Source organism: Plectropomus leopardus, chromosome 8, assembly GCF_026936395.1.
Source record: "Plectropomus leopardus strain MGB_pleo_1.0 chromosome 8, ASM2693639v1, whole genome shotgun sequence".
In the NCBI taxonomy this organism is placed as follows: Eukaryota; Metazoa; Chordata; class Actinopteri; order Perciformes; family Serranidae; genus Plectropomus; species Plectropomus leopardus.
The window spans coordinates 8051149-8072735 of record NC_142183.1 but is presented as its reverse complement, the minus strand read 5'-3'; the positions used below and the strand labels follow the sequence as shown (position 1 = coordinate 8072735).

The following is a 21587-nucleotide window of genomic DNA, read 5'->3' as shown; positions in this document are numbered from 1 at the left end:
TCCAACTCTGAAGATTTCTGACTCTGAAACGGCCATTTAGGAAAAGTGGTGGTTCACTTGAATCTTGTGACCTGTTATTTTGGTTAAGATGAAGGCTCTGATTGCCAGTTTTAGAAAAGTGGACATCACATGCTCATGAATTGCTGCCAAGTAGAGCACAGCTCTTCACTGCAGGGAAAAGACTCCTCATTTTGTTGTTTAAAAACTTTTACTGTGCAGCAGGAGAACAGTTTGTCATAAAACAGTAAGAAGACTTTACCAGATTTGGAAACATTATTATGGTTGCAGCTCTTTGTGTTTCCTTTTTAATCAGTTTAGTAAAAAAAAAATAATAATAAAACATTAAAAAATAAAAATAAAATCTTTTTCCTGATGCAGTGCAAGTTAATGTCTTAAATCACATCACTGATCCACTGATCGTGGTTTCATTCACAGTCTGCTGCATGCTCCACGTGCCACACCTCTCATCACAAGATCTCTAAATATAGAATGTGACATATTCAGCCCACAACTGTTTGATTGCCTCATATATCTGTGGGAGCAGATGTTTGAGATGCCAGTCCACAGAGATGCCTCTCCCTGGGTTTTAGTATGTGCACTCATCCCTTTAATCCAGAGCCACGGCTTTAGATGTCTCTGCTCGGGTTCAGAAGGTTCTTCACTGACTACAGCCTGAAAAACCTGCGATGACATTTTATTTTTATTAATGACTTGTATGTTTTTATGTAATTTTTCAGGGTTATTTGGGGTTTTCAGAGTTCTGCATCCCAAAGTTTCTCACACAGCAGAGGTTACAGTGGATATGGTTGCTCACCTTGCCATGAAGAGTAGTGAACCACAAAAGATTTCATCAGTATGAGCTTCAGTGGACAGTTTTAGTCCTTCTATTGCCAAGTGCTCATGCGTTTGTTCACACCATACATACAGTATTTTGAAATAACTAATGTTAAATGTAGAGGTACTAAAGAAAATATGGAAATATTGACCAACGATCTCTGCAGCCAGAAAGTTTTAATACCAAACAAATGTAGCAGGTAGCGTAAGGTCACTTCCAGGTCACCATAGGGTTAACCACACCTACTTCCTGGCATCACTTTGGGTGAGACTATATATACCACCCCTGATATTGCTGCTCCCCCTCTCCCTCGGCTGCAACTGAGCCTGTAGATTCCTGGTCTTGTTGAATGCCTGTTTTGATTGTTTTGCTGTCTGTTTAGTTAAGTGTTAGCTTTGTTTTTTTGATACTGTGTTCTACATGTAGCCCTTTATTTCATTAGGTGTCTGCTGTGAGTGTTTTGTTTTGTTTTGTTTGTTTGTTTTGTTAAACACAGTTGGCCTTCTGGCAATGATTATTTAATTTTCCCCAAAGAATTAGCACATGCTGTATAATTTGTTTTGTTTGTTTTGGTTTTTTTTTTTTTTTTTTTGTTCCTGTACGAGCACTATAGGTGCGGAGGCGAGCAGGGCCGGCCCGACAGTGGACAGTTTGGTGGTAGAGTCCTTAACCTGTGCTTCACACTCCCCATTATCATGTGCTTGGTAAATTGTGCACTTCCCTCACCATTTATTCCGCATCCCTTTTGTATGTGCATTGCTGTGTGTGTGTGTGTGTGTGTGTGTGTGTGTGTGTGTGTGTGTGTGTGTGTGTGTGTGTGTGTGTGTGTGTGTGTGTGTGTGTGTGTGTGTGTGTGTGTGCGCACGCGTGCAGGGCACTGGAGTATGGTGAGGAATTCTATCCCAGTGTGAATTTTCTTCCTCACCTGTCTGCGGCCACAGCCACCAATCTTTCACCGTTCCTTTTGTGCATAGGATTATCTTTGTACTGGAGAGATCTTACATTACCTCTTTTTCTTTAATTTTTAACAGTTTTTAATTATCAGCCCTAAAAAATGTGGTTGGTTTTATACATATATATATACAGATACATCTGTATCTGTGGGTTTAACTGATTTTGAGTGTTAAAGGGCAATTGCCACCTAAAATTCTTAGCCAAATCTGGGCCTTGCTAAGGGTTAGGGTTAGGGTTAAACCAAAGGCTTAAACCAGGTTTAAACCAAAGGCCTCATATGATATCAGAGTGGGCTCTGTTGAATTTGTTGCAGAAACATGAGTTGTTGCATCTATAAGGTACAAAGTAAAAGGTAGATTTATTATTATTTATTTATTTTAACAATACAGACCTTCACACAAAGTGCAAAGAGACCAAATAAAGGCATACTAAATTATTAGAGTAGAATCACAAATAAAGAACTACATTTTAAGCATTCGTTTGATGTATTGCATGCTTTGTGTGGGATATGAAGGTAAAAAAGATAAAGACTTTAATCTTTCTATTAAACCTTCTCTGTCTCAACTGCAAGTGAAAGCAGTAAATTGCCTGTTCTGAGGCACTGAACAGTAAAAACCTTTCTTCTCTCAGTGTCAGCATTAGATGTTGACGGGGAAAATACTCCCCTAAACGTTCCCACTGCAGTCGCTAAATAAAAGCCGGGTACAGGAGTGGCTGGACAGGCTGCCTTGTAACTGACACTTGGATTGATTCCCTATGACCCCAGACGTCCTGCTCACATGTCTTTGAGCAACACACTGAATTTGAACCAGCTCCAGGGGAAATGCTCTGCCCCTGACCCGCAGACCTCTTTCAGAATCAGAATTATGAAAAGTACAGACAGGTATGAAAACACAGAGCTGGAGGGATGTGATCAAACATGCAGCTCAATGCACCAAGAGAAGCTGCTCACTTGCTTTGGTCTGTCACAGATGAACCTATATAGCTCCTAATAATGTATGGATTTTCAAGCTGTTTAAAAATCTGAGTCATCCAAATTGAATCTTAGTCTTTATATTGAAGTGTTTGCATTTCAGCCTACTGCTTTTATTAAATTGGTTTTAAAAGATTATTGACAATGTGTGTCTATTCATCGCCTCTGGCAAAACAATTTCATACGGCTGCATTCTTCCCTGACAGAGAGCCTTGTACTTCAAGAGCTTTCAATCAGAGCTGCAGCAAGAGTTTCAAGTCGATGTTTGCTGCAATAACTCACTTATTATTGCAGTGTTTGTAATCATTTATTTCTGAAGAATCCGCTGCAAGAAACACAATAGCTTTCCCTGGAAAGATTAGCTTTCATTTTTTTGTTAACCAGAATTTCACAAAAGCTTAACATGCAAACTGTTTGCACAATGTGGTTTTAGACAGGGATGTCAACAGTAAACCATTAATTAGTTTATCAGTGGACTGTTGAAAATGATTTTGCCTGGTTATGCATTTTGGACTATAGATTAACCCTTTAAAACCTGAGCAAACTGATTTCTTTCAAGCACAAAAAAAAGGAAACTTAAAAAAGAAAGACAAAATAACCCAAAAGCTGTCAAGAAATTAGTAAAAGTTAATTTAAAGAAATCCTGAAAAATAGCAGCAACCAAAAAAGAAAAGAAAAGACAACTACAAAATAACCTTGGCATAATTTCAAATATATAATTATAATATTTCTAAATATCATTTTCTGGACATTTGGTCAATTTTTATAAATTTCTCTCTCTCTCTCTCTCTCGCTCTCTCTCTCTCTCTGTCTATTCTTTTCAGGTTATTTTATCTTGTTTCTCATTGCCTTTTGTCCGTGTTTTCGACCAAAATCGCAACCATCTGCTCAGATTTTAAAGGTTTAAATGCTTGTGAGAGGCATCTGAATGCAGCACAAGAAAAGTGATGTTGATCCAGGTTTTAAAGGGTTAATTGTGCTCAGTTTACTGCACTGCACGCCACAGACGTCTGATGGGAGCTAGCAAACACTGTTGCTCATTCATCGTTTATTATTAGTCACACTGTCCTGACCCATTAGGGTTGCTGTGGATACGTTGTGCCCACCATCCAGTCTCCCCCTGGCTTGCCTAAGTAAGTAAGCATCCCAATTTTGAGTCATTAACCCTGTTTATTATTGTTAGAGCCACTTCATGCAAACCCTTGTAATTCCCCATTTTTTGAGTTACTTGAATGCAACACATGACCTGCACCTTAGGATCCTCTCATTAAAAGCAGGCAGGTGTGTTAAATCAGCTGTTAAGAAGGTGCAGTCTTCAACCCCCATGTGTTCAGTTTAATCTTAGTTTAAAGTTTGATAAATGTGTTAAGCCCCCAATTGATTTAAACTTTGTTTTCATAAAAGCCTATTTATTTTGGGGGAATGTTTGTTTTGACTTTGTTTTGATGCCACAATCGGAAAAATCCGTTTAGCCTCGTCCAGCAACGCTCCACACATCCTGCAAACCAGTCGACACCTGAGGCGCCCTGGGCCATCAAACAGATAGTGAGTACAATCAAACACAGCAAGTCTGACATATCTGACAGTGCATCTTTGGGCAGCTATTTCATGCATAATTAGAATCATCAGTAACAAAGAATATAATAGTTATCAATGCTAAAGGGGTTTATGGCTCAGAATGAAGCTGCTTACCAGTGTGGAGAGTGGGGGTGAGTTCAATAAAAAAAAGGCGAAAATTTAACCACCTCTAAATGAATAGCACTTTGAAATGCAATGCTAAAGCTCACTGAGCCCACTTAGCCACCACATTATGACTGGCTCTCTGCCCAGTTAGTTTCAGCTGTTTGACGAGTAATTTTTAAGTGCAATTTAGTCTTAAACCTCACAGGCAGTAATGTGCCAGCCTCACTAATTTTACAAATAAACTGATAAAGCAGTTAAAAAGTTTGTTCACACAGGTTTTTTTTATCGCTCATTTTTTGGCACATAATTTTATTGGCACTACTTGCTATTGTATAATTTACTTTTGTAGGACAAATTTCTTTAACAAAGAGTGGAAGGTGAGTGATAGCTCATTTGTGCAGTGTCACTCTGTTGTGTTGTGATTGATAGGTCTATTTATCTTTTAAACCAAACTATCCACAGGAATATAAGACACTCTAATGTGAGTTATTAAAGTAGGTTTGGGTTGTGGAGATAAAAGTGGTAAATTAAAGCTATGCCGGTGCAGCGCCCATACTTTATGCAGCTCCTGCATAATTCAGAGCTCCACTGAGGCTTCACCAGTAAAAAATGCCTGGACATGCCACTGCACTGAAGCAAAGTGCCAGACTAAAAGGACAGGCCTCATATTTTGCATCATTTAGCGAGTTTAAAACTTAATTAGTTATATACCGATTTGTCTAGGCCATCAGAACAGGTGAAACAAACAAACACTGAGCCCTGAGTCGGAAATGTGCTGTAAAAGTGAATCAAACCAGCAAGATGCAAACATTTTTTCTTCTGCTTATGTAGCGTTTGAAAAAAATGCAAATAAAAAGGTACATTTCAGAGAGGAAATAGAGGGCAAATCTTTAAAAGGGGATGAGTGTAATTTCAACTGACAAGAGCTGGAATGTTGAAACACTCAAGACCTTAGAGGTATTTGCAGGATGAGATATTTTCAGTCAGGACAGCTGAGATAAATCCTCTTCTTCACAAAGAAAGGACAAGATGAAAAGATCCAGGCGAGCCTCAGAAAACCATTTCTTCATGTAACCATCATCAAAAAAAGACATTACTCATTGTGTGCCCTGATTACATAAATCTTTAAGCAAATAGTTTTGTGGCCATTTAGTGAAATGAGCAAGCTATAACATGACTTCATCCGACACGTGTTGACATTCTTTCGATTTCTCCTCTTATCAGCGTAAAGAACTTCCTCCAGCAGTGTTACAGGCAACATGGCAGGACATTTTGTTGTGTCTGGTTGCTTTTGTGTTGAAGGAGTCAAAAGAGAATCATTTTGGTGCTTTTTTTCTTGCTGTCTTCCCGTATGATCTACCCCCAGAGTGTCTGACAGTGACCACCCAGGTGCTGTGTTGTTGAAACACTCCTGGAGACTCTTGGCAGTGAAAGGCCTCTTGGCAGAAAGGCCTTTTAGAAAACACTGAGATCTTCAAAGTTATTTCGAAATATTAAAGCTGCTCTGGGTGTATGTCAAAGCAAATATGAGAAAGTGGAACCGAAACAGTTTTTTTTTAAATCCCAGCATAACCCATACCTTTTTTTGAAAAATATTTTTTGTTGTTGATGTTGTCATTTTGCCTTTAATAAATTAATTACTTGATAAAACATAAAGACTTTGCTTATTTCAAACAATACCAAATGTTTTTTTATCCTCAGTCAAAGCTCACAGCAGCATATTGCATATATTTTTACAGCCTTTCACAACCTTTTGATTAATCGATTAAAATTCACGTTGATTAAATTATTAACGAGCGCTTAATCTTTTATCAATTAATTGCCATGATCCCTAGTGTGGATTTTACTCCACTAACAGGAGATGATACATTTTAAACGGGGGAAACAGAAAGCCAGGCACGTGGCTCCACATTAAATCACAAGTGCTTGTTTTCTTAGGTTTTGCTTGGCAGATGCATTTGGCCCCCTCCTCTTTCAAAAAGATTTCCTATCTGTTATGTGGGTTTGTCTGATATGGGACCTGTTAAACATGATCTCACAAAAATGTATAAAACTACAACAACCTCTTAACATTGCATTACATGGTGGTGGCATGTCATGTATGAAATAATGTGGTAGCAAGCACCAAATTATTTGGTTAGATTTAGAAAAAGATCATTTTTTCAGTCAACTGACATTTGTGTGTCCACCATGTGTGGCACACCACACATGGTGGACACACAGTGTACATACACAGTGTACATACAGTGTTAAAATGTTGTGGTTATTATGGATATTTCTGTGAGATCAGTTTGAGCGTGTTTCATTCGATGACAACTTGTGGAGCCTTTGCACTTAGACAAATCTTATTAAGGCATTTTAGAAAAATATCTGTATGGTCTGTTTAGGCAAAAACTGCAACACACATTCACATACATATTGGCACTAAACCATCACAGCTCATCTCTACATGCTGTAAAATGCGCACATGTTGCTCAGTGTTACATCACATTTTTTTGTTGCTCTGACTGGTTGTAGGTCTAAGCAACTGATCTGTTTCTGTTGATGCCCCTGGAAATGGAAAAGGAACCAAGAGGTTCCAGGCATTTCCAGGCTATACATACAGTGTGAGATCAGCGTGGGCTACAGAGATTTTAGGAGCATCAGTCATCTCAGTTTCAGCAAGACAGACAAAGTGAATAAGATATTTAAATGTCAAGAGCCATGAATCACTGGACTGTGTACTGTGTGCACTGACATCCGGCTACATGCTCTGTGGTTTGGTCAAAGTTCAAATTTTACAAAACATTACAAGATGTTGCAAATGTTCTTTGTGCAGCTGCAAACAGAACACTTAACTGAGAAAACAAATTCAAAGCATAAATTAATAAATGTCAGAATAATCTGACCAATACTGCACTACGGGCACTGAATTTTTTCTGTCAGAGTTCAGTGAAGGTCAGTGGCCAACTCTGGAGAGCAGGGAATGGGAAAAATGACATCATGGTGAACCAGAGTGATTATCAGCCCTCAGCCGAGGTTACGAGAATAAAGAGCTCCTCTGTTTGGAGTCTGATCAGGCAGCATCCAGCTGGGCAGATGAACCGTCCCATATTATTCTCATCCACTGCCTGAAAGACAAAATCTTCTTAATGTCTTTGCTTCCTGGAAACAAGAAGAGCAAATGTTTTAAAGTGAATTCAGGATAAGGGGAAGTGAAGAGGGAAGCAAAGCAGACACACTGTAAGAGGAAAAAGACACCGTAATGGAGAGTAACTCCTATACATTACAGACACCATTACTGAACCCTGTAGTCTCTTAAACTGTTGCAAAGATTATCAAATCAACCAACTTATTTCCCTGTGCTCAAGCCAAAACCTGCTGAATAAAATGTAAAAACTGAAGTAGAAAGCCTAATACTTTTCTTAAGTGTTTAATTTTAAATGACTTGCTTGAGGACATACAATTTGCAAACACTGCAGTTTCCTTTAGGCACACTGACTTCAAAGTAATACATTGAAGTAATACACTTTTTTCGCCTGTTATTAAATGTTCGCTGTAGATTTAACTAATCCTTTTGTTTGCTCACCATTCAGATACACTTTCTGTAATTTGCTAATGGGTCTTAACCAACAGTTGTATCACACAATTGCAAATATAGTAAGGATAAGGAGAATAGCGCAGTGTTGTTCTGTAGCAGCCATAGGCCCAGGGACCCTCCTGCAAACCTTACCCTGCAAAATGTCACTAGTATTAACATTTTTCAACCTGGTACAGACTCAAAAGCAACTAAAAATAGACTCAAAATTACTACAAAGAAACATAAAGCAGCTACAAAAAGATTAAAAGTCTGACAAAGAGATTTGAAATGACCAAAAACAGACACAAAGTGACTACAAAGGTATGCAAAGAAACTACAAATAAACTCAAAATTACCACAGAGAGACAGAAAGCAAGACTTAAAGTGACTATAAAACTACTTAAAATAGACACAAAACCACAGAGATATGTGTAACGGCTACAAAGAGACACAAAACAATAACAAAAGAGGCTAAACAGTTATAAAATCTAAGTGTCTTGTGTAAGAGAGGTGGTGGGGCCTTTTTTATGGCTTTGCCCAGGGGTCCATTAGCTCATAATCCACCCATGTTGATAACACACTACATGGCATGAGACAAAGTCACAAGTGCTGCTCTCATTGGATTTAATTGATTTATACTGTAATACATCGACAAATATCACTCTGAAAAAGGACCACTCTTTGAAATGAGCAGACCACTTATTTCTCAATACCTGCAGTGCATTTTTCTGCTTATATTAAACAACACTACACACTAACTGAAGCGAGAACTTTGACCTCTTTCATATTCAGTATGGTTGATTAGTATTTTTCAGGAGTGCAAACTAGGCTTCGCTGATTGTGTCTGAGTTGACTGACTAAGTGGCAGCTTGTAAAGGCTTGTTTGTCAGTTTGGAGTGCAGCACTTGACCTGCAGGACACTACACGCTGTTTTTTCAGTGGTCTTATTTCACAGAGAGGGACTGAAAGTGGGGGACATGGGGGAACTGTCTTTGTGTCTGTGGGTGTTTGCATATATTGCTGCATAAAAGTCATCTTTTGTCTGTTGTGTGAAAATATGCATACACACATGTGTGTAAAGAAAGTAAGTTCCGCTGCAGAGCACTCTGGGAACTAGAGGGGTCTTTCTAACACAAACACACAGAGGCATAGACCCCGCTGACGCACTAATGCGGGTGCAGAGGGGTTAAAACAACAGCTCAGTGAATGCCCGGCACGGACACGAGAAAATAACCCCCAAAGCCCCGTCGACTCTAACTTCCAGAGCCCGAAGCACGCTGTTTACGACAGCATGAAAAGCAGACACCACGCTCTGGCTCAAATTTCAGAGCCACAGACTATTTCTGACCCAGCTTTGACTGATACTCAGTAGACATGAGAAGAAAAAATGTATTTGCTAATGCACTTTTATAGACTGTCTATTTTGATAATAATTTAATAGTCGCTTTGTCATTTTAACTGCCAAACTTTTAAAACAATCCCAGTAAAGTAGATGCAAATAAAATTGCTGGCCTTTTTGTAATTGACAAATAACCTGAAATCAGGTGTTGTCATGTTTGAAGCCAAGATGTAATATATCCAAGATAAAAAAATAAAAATAATAAAAAAATAAAAATCACTACAAACAAGTGAAAATTGTGCTTATTTTATTAATCAAAGCTTAAGAGATTTGACAAATAAATGCTTTTATTGACCATCTGATGCTCAAACATCTTTGTCAAATAAAGAAGAAAGTACGAAAATAAATAAATACAGTGAAAACAGTTACAGGTAAAGGTGTTTTTGTAGCTAATTTGATAATAAGAGTGCATAAAAGAGAGCAACACCATCTGATTTCTCATCTTAAAGTTCTTCAGTTCATAAATTACAGTCACAATGCAACGTTATTTCCAACATACAGTACAGTCTTCGTGATAATAACTGTCATATTGGATTTTAAAGGTCCAGTGTGTAGGATTAAAGAGGACATACTGACAGAACTAGAATATAATGTTTTCTTTAGTGTACAATCACTTGAAAATAAGATTTTTTTTTCTGTGACCTTAGAATGAGTTCAGTCTATCTACCTCTGCAGATAATTTGGCTCCCGTTAAAAACCTCCTGAACATCCAGATCTTAATTAATGAAAGAAAAAAGTGAGCAAACACAAGCAAGTTTTAGGCCAGCAACTCCTCTCCAATATGCCAAACAGTGTAAAAGAAACATTTTTATGACATAAAGTTACTATGACATGTAACTGTTTTATTTGGTGTTTTTAGCTGTTTTAATCACTTGGTTCATTTGTTTTGAAGACTTAGAGACCTCTGTGGATAATTCGGCTCCCGTTAAAAACCAACTGAACGTCAAAGTCAGAGAAAAATGAGCACAAATTTGCAGGTAGTGGGCAATTAGGCCATCTGCAATGTGCTGAAAAGTGTTGGAGAAACACTGATTTGTAAAGTGGTGCTGCTTTTTCCAGTGTCTTCGTCACCTGGTGTGTTTGTTTTGAGGAAAGGGAGAACTCTGCTGATAATTTAGCTCCTGGTTAAAACCTCCTGAACAATGAATAATGAAGGAATTTTAACCGGGAAAAAAATTCACCTGGTTGCAATCTGCAGTCCTCACCACTAGATGACACTAAATCCTCCTAAATCTTGCACACTGTTCCTCTAAACACAAACAATTTTAAATACTCATTGACTTCTTGGTAGTTTTGTAAGAAAAGGAAAATCATTTAAGACTGTACACAATATTAAATAAGTCATTCAAACTGAAATTATTTTTCAGTGTATACTGTGTGACCCCAATTAACCAAAGTGGATCTGGGATCTTGTCAGCTACGCTCAGAGGCTTTATGAACATCTTAATTCCTGACACATTCTTGAGGAGCAAAGAGAAAACTAACATATCATTTAGTGCATTTCATTCATACAAAATGCAAATTACACTTGCTGAAAGGCCTCAGGAGGAGCAAAAGTTATAACTGCAGCATATTTTGTACATAACAAAAACAGCATGTTGCCTCTGGGGCAAAAGAAGATAAAGACTTAAAAGAAAGAAGTAAACAGGAGGAAGATTGGCTCATTTGAAAAATCAAAATCAAAGCCTTTCTCAGTATTTTATGCCAAAAACAGCTTCCCTTAAATGTAAAAGAGTTGAATGGCTTTCTGTTAGAGTTATTGTGCTTTTTTTTTTACGAAAAGTAGGCAATTTGTAATAAGTCCTTCATTAGCATTATGATAATTTATTTGTTTTTTTACACATAGAAAGAGAAAAATCTATAATTACTCATCTTGTTTCATTTTTTCTAATATTTTACAATAAAATTATATGGCCCTGAGGATTAGGGCCCGTTTTAATTGACAGCAAATGATCTCATGCTCTTCTGCTATAAACTGATACAAAAGAATTGGCACTAATCAAATCATGTGTATCGACATAAGCTGATAATTTACTCCAGAGCCACTTAGGAAACGTGAGTGGATAAAGCTCCAGTGTCTTGCAAAAGGACGTTCTGAAAGGACGCAGGGATCAAGCCGTTAATGAGCTTTATCTGTGCCTCAGTAATTTGGCCATTCACTGGTGTGACTCTCATCACACATTCATTGCAATGACTTTGATCCCGTGAGCGTTGATGTAGGTGAGGAGGACGTTGGCCCGCCTCTCTATCACATCGATGAGCTTGTCGATGCCCTGCCGGCCGCCCTGGCTCTCCCAGTATGTCTGGTCCAGGAACAGAGACTGGAGGAGCTTCTCCCTCAGCCTCCTACTCTTCAGCACTGACACGGCCTGCTCCGGGAGCCTGGACAGAGAGAAGGTCAGTTAGGAAGAAGGATAGTCGAGTTGGGGCTTTCAGGTACTCAGAGGTAGAGCCGCTCTTGGCTGGAAGAAGTAATAATTTCACTGGTTCTTTACAGGCGAAGCTAAATATACTCTTTTTTTATATACATATAAATATATATATATATATATATATATATATATATATATATATATATACTATATATTGCTATATATTGCTTCAACACAATTATCATTATTTTGATCACATATTATGGTTGTTATTTCTTAAAGTGTCTTATGCTTTTTATGTGCTTTTACTGTTCTGACTGTTGTTGTTTAATTACTTAATTACTTTTCTATTTCTTTTATTCTTTTTCCACCTCTGGCCTGTCTGCTACTTATTCCCAGAGTTATGGTATCCATGTGCTGTATAATGACAATTTTATTATTTATATTTCGATTTAATTTTCATTTCTATTTTCTGTATGTTCTGTATATATCTATTAATGTAGTTTATTTGATAGGGAAAAGCTGTAGTAATGGATGTTTTAGATACGGAGATTTTAGCTACTGCTACTTTCCAAATCCTGTCATTAGTCAGGCTTTTGGTAAAGAAAAAGAAAAAAAAAAAGATATCAAGATTACATATAATATGTGCATACAATAACAGCTATGATTAAAAGAAGACAAAAGGGTAAATATTGACATTAAGATGGAATTACAACATACAGTTAAAAAAAAGACACAAATATCAAGGTTACATACATTTACAATGCTCAACTATAAGATATTATAAAATGGTTAAAATGGCTCATATGTTGACGACATACAACATTTCTGATTTACATCTGCCATCAGAAAAGTGTTGTCTCTTTGCTTCTTGGTAAATGAAGTTAACTTGTGCAGTCATATATTCAGCATTGGTTGCCTCTGAGGGTTTTTGTGTGACCAAAACCTAATTTCGTGTGACGTGAATGCATACAGGCTGAGAGTTAGACCACCTAGTATTATGTTTGACATTTGAGCAGCTTGCAAGTTAAAATGAAATATCAGCAGAGATGAAAAACACAATCATATATCATGTGAAGAAGCACTGCAGCTGGCTCAGACTTGGTCGTAGGCGTAGTCATTTCTTTCACTAAAGTATGAAGGTGGGCGAGTGACACCCCATATGTTCTGATCAACAACAAGAGAAATCTACCCAGGTTGAAGCCTGAATGTTAGCCTATGTGCCTATTAGGGCTGGTGGATGGATGTGAATGAACTAAAGTGCTGTATAATTTGCTGCATGACTCAGAGTTTTGTGCCTTGCTTCAGTGAGATTTGAGTTTTTGTATTAATGTCTGCAGAGGAGTTCTGCCTCAGAGAAATGTTTGTGTAACTAAAATGGCAAACCACAAGAGAGAGAGGTGGGGGCATGACCGTGTGGGCTTTGAAGAGCACTGGAGAAGAGCCACAGAGAGACTGTTAAGTGGTTGTTTTCTATGATACATTTTCAAGCAGCTTGGCTTTTCCAGTAAACTGTGATGCTGTATGTTGGCCATGTCAGTTTGAAATGTGCCTGGAATAAAACGTCAAACAGTTTTTCTTAAAAAAAAAAAAAAAAAACCCTCAGATCTCAAAACATTCAACATAAAAAGAGTTTAGGTATTAATGACGTCCTGTGATCTGCAGCCTGAAGTCATTTGATAACAGCTACATTTTGATTGATGTTACTAGTTTATCTAATTTAAATAGCAGAACAGAAGCTGCAGTTTTGATGAGGGATGGATGTTTGCACAAAGACACGAATGTCCCTGCCAAACCACAGCTTCTCCTCTATTTCCCCAGCTGTTCAATTTGCTGATTTATTGATCAAAAGGTGGATGAAATGAAAGCCATGATCCTGCAGTGTGGTTTGAAATTACAAATCCGGACAGATCCACACACATCATTATTATGTCCCCTGGGGTTGTATTTGATGTTACACTGTGAGGTTACAGTAAACATATCAAAGGTTAAAGTGTGTTTGAACACTTAAAATCTAGTTTATAATGATCAAAATAGGATTTGAGTTTTAAAATGTCACTCTATGATTGGAAAAAAAACTGCTTCATACTTGTAGATTATTGTGTGCAAAACTTTAATTTCAGAGTTGCTGAACAGGCATGGCAATGATTCAACACACTTTTATTAAAGATTTAAATTTGCCTTTTCAGTTTTTCTACTGGATTTTTTTCAAATCTTGTTCTAAAGGGAGATAAAAATCAAACACTCTTCAAAACAGCTACTGAAAACAACCCAAGAGAGACTGTCCACCAATGCTTTGTACTCTAACAAAAGAGAACCAATCCTTGCTGTGGAGTGTTTTAATTTTTTAAGATGTAGCCTGGTGGTGGTCCTGACCTGCTGTATGTTTTATTCTGACCTACAAATATTTTTGAAAAAGGAAAACATTGTAAAGCATTGATGAAACTAAACAAAAAGTCCTCATTTTGACCAAATCTGTGCATGAACTGTCATGAATGAAGACCGTCATTTGGAAACACACGTTGCTGTTTTTATAGTTAACTAAAACTAAACTAAAAACTAGGTGTAAAAAAACATTTTAGTTAACTTAATCAAAAATTAAAAACTAGATTTATAAAAAGAAATCCTTACAAAACGAACTAAATAAAGTAAAACAACACAGGGAATGTCTTTAGTTTAAGTCTTTGTCAACCAAAAACAAAATCATTTTTTTAAAAACTAATACTAAAACGAATAAAAACTAAACTGAGACTTAACATTTTTAAGCAATAAAAACTGAACTGAAATAGGCAAACCCACTCTGGACACTATCCGAAACTAAATAGGATTGAAAACAACAATAAAATAGTTCACTCTGGTTAGAAGTACAACAAAATCACTGAAATAATAAGTATTTCTTACACTATAGATGTTTACTCACTCTTTGATACCCTCCAGCAGCTTGAAGTCCAGATTGTCTTCGTTGCGGTCGAAAAACCCCTTGTTGTTATTGAAGACCAGGTGTCTGGGGTCGTGACCTCTGTGGACGATGTTTGTCAGTTGTATGTTGTTCTGGTTTCCACATTCAGCCTTTTGGCCGAGTTCCACACACACATCCTCCAGCCGGGGCCTGAACCCACAGCAGCTCCGGTCCAGACGGTTGTGAATCTGAAAGAGAAAGTTTGGAGTCATTCAGAGAACAAAGTTGATGTACTCAGAGTCCATTCACAGTTGTGGCTGATTGTGAATTTTCTGATTGTTTTTTATGGAGTTCCTCCTCTTTTTTTTTAAGTGTTTATGAGTCTGGTGAGCGCGGGAATTTTTCTTGAACTGCCTTAACAGCCTTATTTTGCAATATCAACTGGCTCCTTTTAACATGATCTCACAGACTACATAATGATTTTAGTACCTGATAAAATAATGAAAATGTTTTGGCAAAGAGAAAACTGAACACATCCAGCAGGTTGGTCCTCTTTGGCGTGTGAGTTGCTTGTTTACTCGGATGTCAACACAACCATCAATATGTTTAACCATTTGATTGGCAGGGGTTTTAAGATGATGCTACAAAACACTGAATAAAACCAAGGATGCAGCATTTGAGGTGTCACTCAGAGGTTTCAGATGGGACTTTCAAAGCATGGATTAGGTGCCACTCACAGTTACCTTTTTCAGAAACCTGAGCATTGTGATTGTTTGGATCAATGAGGATCCACCAAGGCATGAAGTGTGATGAGCTAAAATACCTCCATACCTGTCAATCAAGCCAACACGCTCCTTAACATCTCTATCAGTTAGCCCGAATATCTTCAAATAAAGACGTTTAGCCCCTCCAAACCCAGCCTCCATTGTAATAATCTTCAAATATTTATTGGTCTCAGCAAATGAAGTAATGTTTTAAAACTGTACTTAAGCCTCGTAACCAAGACGACTCTAACTAACTAATAAATGTCCAGTGTAGTATCAGCTGCCAGGTGACAGTAGTAAGTAAGGAAGGACTTCTGCCAAAGTTAACATAATTTAAATTAAAAGAATATGTTTTTTTAAATCTTTTTTTTTGTTGACATTAGGGCATTTCAAAGAGAAATCATCATTACATTTAATTCAATATTTTTATATATACAATTTTGTCTGTTTTGTCCGCATTATTTTTTTTAATAAACCTTTTTTTTTTTTAATTTTACTAGATTATTGTCCACTTATTTCTTTTTTTCTGCTCAGTGTGGTTCTTGTTGTCATTTGTTTTGTTGCATTTTTCTGAATAATGTTTTTTTTTGGAGGGGGGGTCCTTTTTTATTGTTGGTCTTTTCTGTGAGTTGACAAGAGGTCAGCTGTAGCTTTTTGACCTCTCCTGACACATTTCTTATTTTCTCACTACCTGGATTTACTAATGCACTGTTTATGTGTGTGCAAATAAAAATAAATACATAAAATATATTACAATTTCAATTTGATTTCAATTTGTCAAGTTGATTCCATAACATTTTATTTTCAGAGTCTATGTGCATATTCCAAAGTTATTAAGCTTCTCTTTTATTAAGATCTTTCACATGCTGAGCAATGGGATTTGGAAGATGAAAAGGAAAATCCTGTCAGGAATTCATTTGAGAAATTTAGACACTGGGGAAATATTCTTCATGAAAAGAAAAGTGTCATGTGTGAAATGATGAATCAGACTCATTTATGGAAGATTTAAATAATTGAGGAAAAATGTGAAAAAACTGGGAGTCTAAAGAGATTGAAATCCCACAAAGACACTAATTTAAAGAAGCAGATTGATACATTGAGACCCTTATTATTAAAAAATGATGGGCTAAATTGATGTTATATACTCAGAGAGAGGGATGTCAGGGGTTCGGTTTCAGTATTCAGCCATGGTTGTTAACAGCCTGCAAGGGTCACTTCAGGACAAATAAGCATCTTTCTGCAATATCAATAGATGTGCTTTGTTATTCAGTATCAAACAAAACCAAAGTCATAACTTATATTCAGTTCACTTATTTGGCTAAATTTTTTATTAACTGTTTAAAATCTGTTTTTCATTTCTGCGCAATATTAATTTCTCATTTTATTCAGGAATTTATTCATAAAGAACTTGCAATAAAGAACAAAGCTGTGACCTCGAGGGCCGATTTAGTTTAAAACTTATCCAACTGTTTTATTTTGATAAAATATCTATTTTCCATTTCCTTATTTTGTTGTTTTTTCATGATCACTGGATAAATTTTAAAGAACTCTCAGGAGATGAGTCCTCACTGCCAAATTCTCATCAGAAATTCAGGCCTCCCACACAGGAAACAGGACATAAATATATCCAAAAGACAAAATACCTCTGAGGATATTTAATATTTAGGATATTGATTCTTCAGCAGTAACATCTGTTGAGGCATACTGCTGATGTCAGACAAAAATATGTTTGCAAAAGAAATTTATGAAGCACTTTTGGAATTCAGTAAAGGCTGGGGAGGCCACAGCTGCACAAAAGCAAACTGAAGGACAGAAAATTACAAATATATTTTTTCTCATTCAGAGAATGTATCAAACATGTCTGCCATTATCACAGTTTTGTTTTTCAGGCTGCTTCTTACCTGTAACAAGAAGTCAAACAGAGCCAGTTTGCTCCACTCATAGTGATGAACTGTGGAGCAGCCGGAGTCAGCCTTCGGGCTGATGTTTTTATGCCAACACCTCTGTTTCAGGGAGCTCTGGTACTCCCCCCATGTCAGCCTCACTGTGGACCCGCCTGCAGCAAGGCCTTCTGGGTAGAGAGATGCATCCCATGACACCACTGGACAGGGCTGGCTGTCTAAAGAGGGAGGATAAAAGGATTATAGTCAGGTTTCAGCAACTGTTGAGTCTCAGTGAGGTTTTTTTAACCTATTTTTATCCTGGAAAAACTTAGTGAGCAGCGCATACACATAATCAGAGGTTAACACATACACACTGCACAGCATGCCCCAATCTTTGACCATGAATTATTGAGCACATCATAACTGGGCCAAAATTTGTCAGGCTCAAGACATTTATACATATTTTGTATACTTTAATCTTGAAAAGCATTCAGCCTGTGTTTGATGAAACCGCTCAGAAATCAGGCTCTCAGAAACATGATTTGTTATCAGAGGCAATACAGACAAAAAATCAACACAGATGTTAATCATAGATGATATAGATCAGAGTGTAGTTTGGTAGAAAGACAACAATTCCAATATGAAACTGCTCACAAAAAGGTAATAATTTTTGGAAAGAGACATTCATTTTTTTGGTGCTTCGAGCAACAAACGTAGAGTACCATCTAATTCCATCATATTAGCATATATAGCAGATCTCTACGGCTGATACCTCCAACACTCTGCAACTAACACCAAAACAATCTAGACTAATGAACAGCACTACAGGTAAGAGGGAAATATGTATTTCTGATTTTGGGGGTGAACTGTCCCTTTAAAAATGTCTGGACTGTCTCTGGTCCCAGTATGGTCACTCATAGGAACTAGTCTTTACTATGTGGTCTGGACAACAGGCTGGCTGATCCTCAGTGCCCACATCAGTGTTAGCAAACCTGAAGTAATGAGTGTTTCATGTGACTCCTTTGTGGCATTCAGTAGTTTAAAAGTTGACACAACACATTATTGCTGTTATTATTTGCACTGTATGATTCATCTGTATTGTGATGACTTTACCTCCAAAACGCACTAAATCTATGACAGAGCTGCAGATATTCAAGTCACATTATTCATGTTTTCAATCAATTTTTCCACAGAGCTATGATGTTGGTGATGCAATCTATGATTTGGACTCCAAGTTTATACAAAATATGCCCACTTCTGAGTGAGAAAACCAACCAATCAAGTAAAAAATAATGTTGTTTATTTTCCTCAGACGTATTGATCCGCTCCTCAGGCTCTCTTATTACCATCATTTATTGTCTGCAATGAAACGTACATAATTTACTTGGTTTAAAAAGTACTCCAAAGTTTTTTTTCTAGCTTTGTTCAGAAAATAACAACTTTTTTTCTCGTCTCTGTTGACTTACCGTGTAGAAAGCTGAACTTTCTGCTCACAGCTGGTAAAGTCCTATTGAGCCCCAGCACCCTGTCCAGATGGAAAGCAAACACCTCAGTGGTGTCCACTGGGCTGCTGATCACTCCACACTGCCCGCTGCATACATTATCCCGTTGTTGTGTGTATTTTTGGTTGCTCGTCTCGCCCTCAAATATCAGAAGTGTCTGGGAGTCTCCGTGAGAAACTTCTTTGACGCGCAAAACTTCTGCGTCCGCGAGAAAGCGCATGGCCCTGACGTCCTGCGGGCTGAGCCATGGCGGTGCCCTCTGGCTGTAAATTCGGATAGCACTAATGTGGGAGTCTGCCTGTGCATCTGTGTGGGATTTTTGGATTGCATCCACAGATTTTTGATAAACATCCCTGATTTCCCATAAGGAAGTCTTGAGCGCGCTCTTAAATTGGCCCGCGTGTTGTGCCGAAATGCCAAGTTTGTTCTGCGTAAAAGCTGAATTAACCTCCTTGTTTCTTCTCACTTTTCTCCTCAGTTTTGGTCTGATTGTGCCCCGAATATTTGCTGGTTTCTGACGCTTGGTTCTTAGTGTTATGTACACCACGTTGGACCGTGTCGGGACCCCAAAGCTCGCACCAATCTGGGAATCCACGGAGTCTGGCTGCGCATCATTGACATCCAAATTATACAACCCACGGGTGTGTCGGTACTTGTCTTTGTCTGTCCGTCTGTCCCGGTGCTGCTGCGAGTATCCAACATGTGAAACCACCAACAGCAAGTAGACAACACACACACTCGCGATTATTAAACTCCTTTTTGAAAGAGGGCACCTCCGAAAGCTGCTGGTAAGTCTCAGAAAAAGGAAGCACAGCCAGTGAACGCGAGACTTCCCCATTAGAACTTATGGTCACATCATGGTTGAGTGTCTTTTTTGAGCCAAACTGAAAGCAGGGAGGAGCGCGCAACTTCCGAAACTCATTTTGGAAGGGAGGATTTGTGGATACACTGCGCACAAAGACAACTGCAGGGGATGGACGGGATCGGAAACCACCCCCCAACTAACATGAGGCGACTTGAACTTTTTCCCCCTTTATTCCTTAAGATATAGATATGGGAAAATACAAAATAAGTACTGAGGGGACACCTGGATGAAAATTAGTTCACTTCACGCCCGCATATGCTGCTGAAATTAGTTGACCCCCCCCCCCCACACACACACACACACACACACACAGCACTGCATTTCCATTCTGCAAGTTTAAAAGCAAGTTATTAAAAAGTAGCATATTAAGTTGTCAAATAATATTTTGGATAGCCTCCTCTGCAAATCATTCAGCCTCTATTAATTGGATTATTAGTGCTAAAACGCGAGGACATTATGGAATTTATGTTGATATTATTTGATAAAATGTAAGAGGTTACAGGTGAAACTGATCATTTAAGTTGAAGCATAAAAACAATTGATTCATTATTCATCCGTGCGTTTTAGGCGACATCTGCTGGTCCATTTCCTCAATTCTTAATTGACAGAGGGCAGACTTTCCTCATCTTAGCAAAGAACTGAATATACTACAATCGAAATGTGAAAAGGTGAAACAGTTAACAGCAGGAAACAACTATCAACTATCTCCTTGGAGAGGAGGGGGGGGCACAGACTGGATGCAGCAGCCTGGACAGGATTTCCTGACCTGAACAAAAAGAGTTTTAAATATAGAACTATTGTGTTGTGGCCTATAAAGAGCACTGATTTCCAGGTAAGTGCTGTCTTCCTTAGCGTGCCAGGGGGAATGAGTCTTTCAACCTGCAGAAGTGGAAGTACTTTTGTATTTAAGTAAAAGTAATACATTCACATTTTTACTTTAGCAAGAGAAGAAAGTAAAGTATTAGCATCAAATACTTTAAGTATTAAAAGTAAAAGCAGGCACTGATTATGCAGAATAATAAGTTCAGAATATTATTTTACAGTAATTGATTATTATTTTTTAATTAGTTAATGTGTAAAAACATCACGTTCATGATGCAGCCAGTAAGGGTGGAACCATTTTCAATTAGGGATGAATGGTGTTTGTCATCACATTTTTATTATTATTATTATTTACTTTCATTTAAATAAAATTTAAATAAAAACAAAAAAAACTGTATCCTTAAAAAATTATCTATGATGTGTGATGGATATCTAAATTGTCAGGAAGGAATGGAGTGACTTTGCTCTCCTTCAGCTTACTCTTTTCAGAGATATGCCATTTCAAATATAATATGTGCACTTGTGACAACCATCCCCATTGTGGGGTCAGTTGTCACACAATATGAGGTTGGTTTTCTCTGTTATTCTTAATGGTGAAAGATAAAAACTGGAAGCAATCTAAAAATTTTAAAAGTTCCATTTTTCCTTTAAATGCAACAAATAAACCAGCTAATGCATTGCGAGAACGTAAGCAGGAAAATTGTTCCTATATGTGCATGTTTCATTCATCTAAATCTAAATAAAACAAAACAAAAAGCAACACACGAGAAACCAAATCCCAAAGAAAATATGATAAGCCCCATTTTTAACCCCAATTTTTTTAAAAGCTTTTTTGCTGGCGACTAGAAGAACAAGTAGAAGTGAAAACACAGTGAGATTGGTATTTACAGTTTAACACGGAAAACACAACAAAGTCTCTGCCACTGAATGCCATGTGTCTTATGCCTGAAATTACCTTGTAGGTGACCTCTGACCCCAATTCTGAAAATTTCAATAAAGCAACAGCACCCTCTAGGGAGGACATATAATGAATGCGACAACTAACCCTGTTCTCCCCTACTTTATACACTGCTGGGT

At 37.6% G+C, this 21587-nt stretch overlaps 1 protein-coding gene across 1 annotated transcript; it reads right to left on the bottom strand.

Annotated features, from left to right (window-relative positions):
- Positions 1-9633: 9633 nt before the first annotated feature.
- Positions 9634-19744, bottom strand: gask1b (golgi associated kinase 1B). The gene is made up of 4 exons (XM_042493680.2): positions 18788-19744; positions 17340-17557; positions 14696-14922; positions 9634-11785 (listed from the first exon to the last, which is right to left on the bottom strand). The coding sequence occupies exons 1-4, from the start codon at positions 19659-19661 to the stop codon at positions 11578-11580; spliced, it is 1527 nt and encodes a 508-aa protein (XP_042349614.1). The 5' UTR covers positions 19662-19744; the 3' UTR covers positions 9634-11577.
- Between the last annotated feature and the right edge of the window lie 1843 nt (positions 19745-21587).

Coding starts and splice junctions, on each gene's coding strand:
- gask1b (XM_042493680.2), bottom strand. CDS start 19,661: ATGGGGAAGTCTCGCGTTCACTGGCTGTGCTTCCTTTTTCTGAGACTT. Junction 14,923..17,339: donor TGTTTGACTTCTTGTTACAG/GTAAGAAGCAGC, acceptor TTTCTCTTTCAG/ATTCACAACCGTCTGGACCG. Junction 11,786..14,695: donor CTGCTGGAGGGTATCAAAGA/GTGAGTAAACAT, acceptor CTCTCTGTCCAG/GCTCCCGGAGCAGGCCGTGT.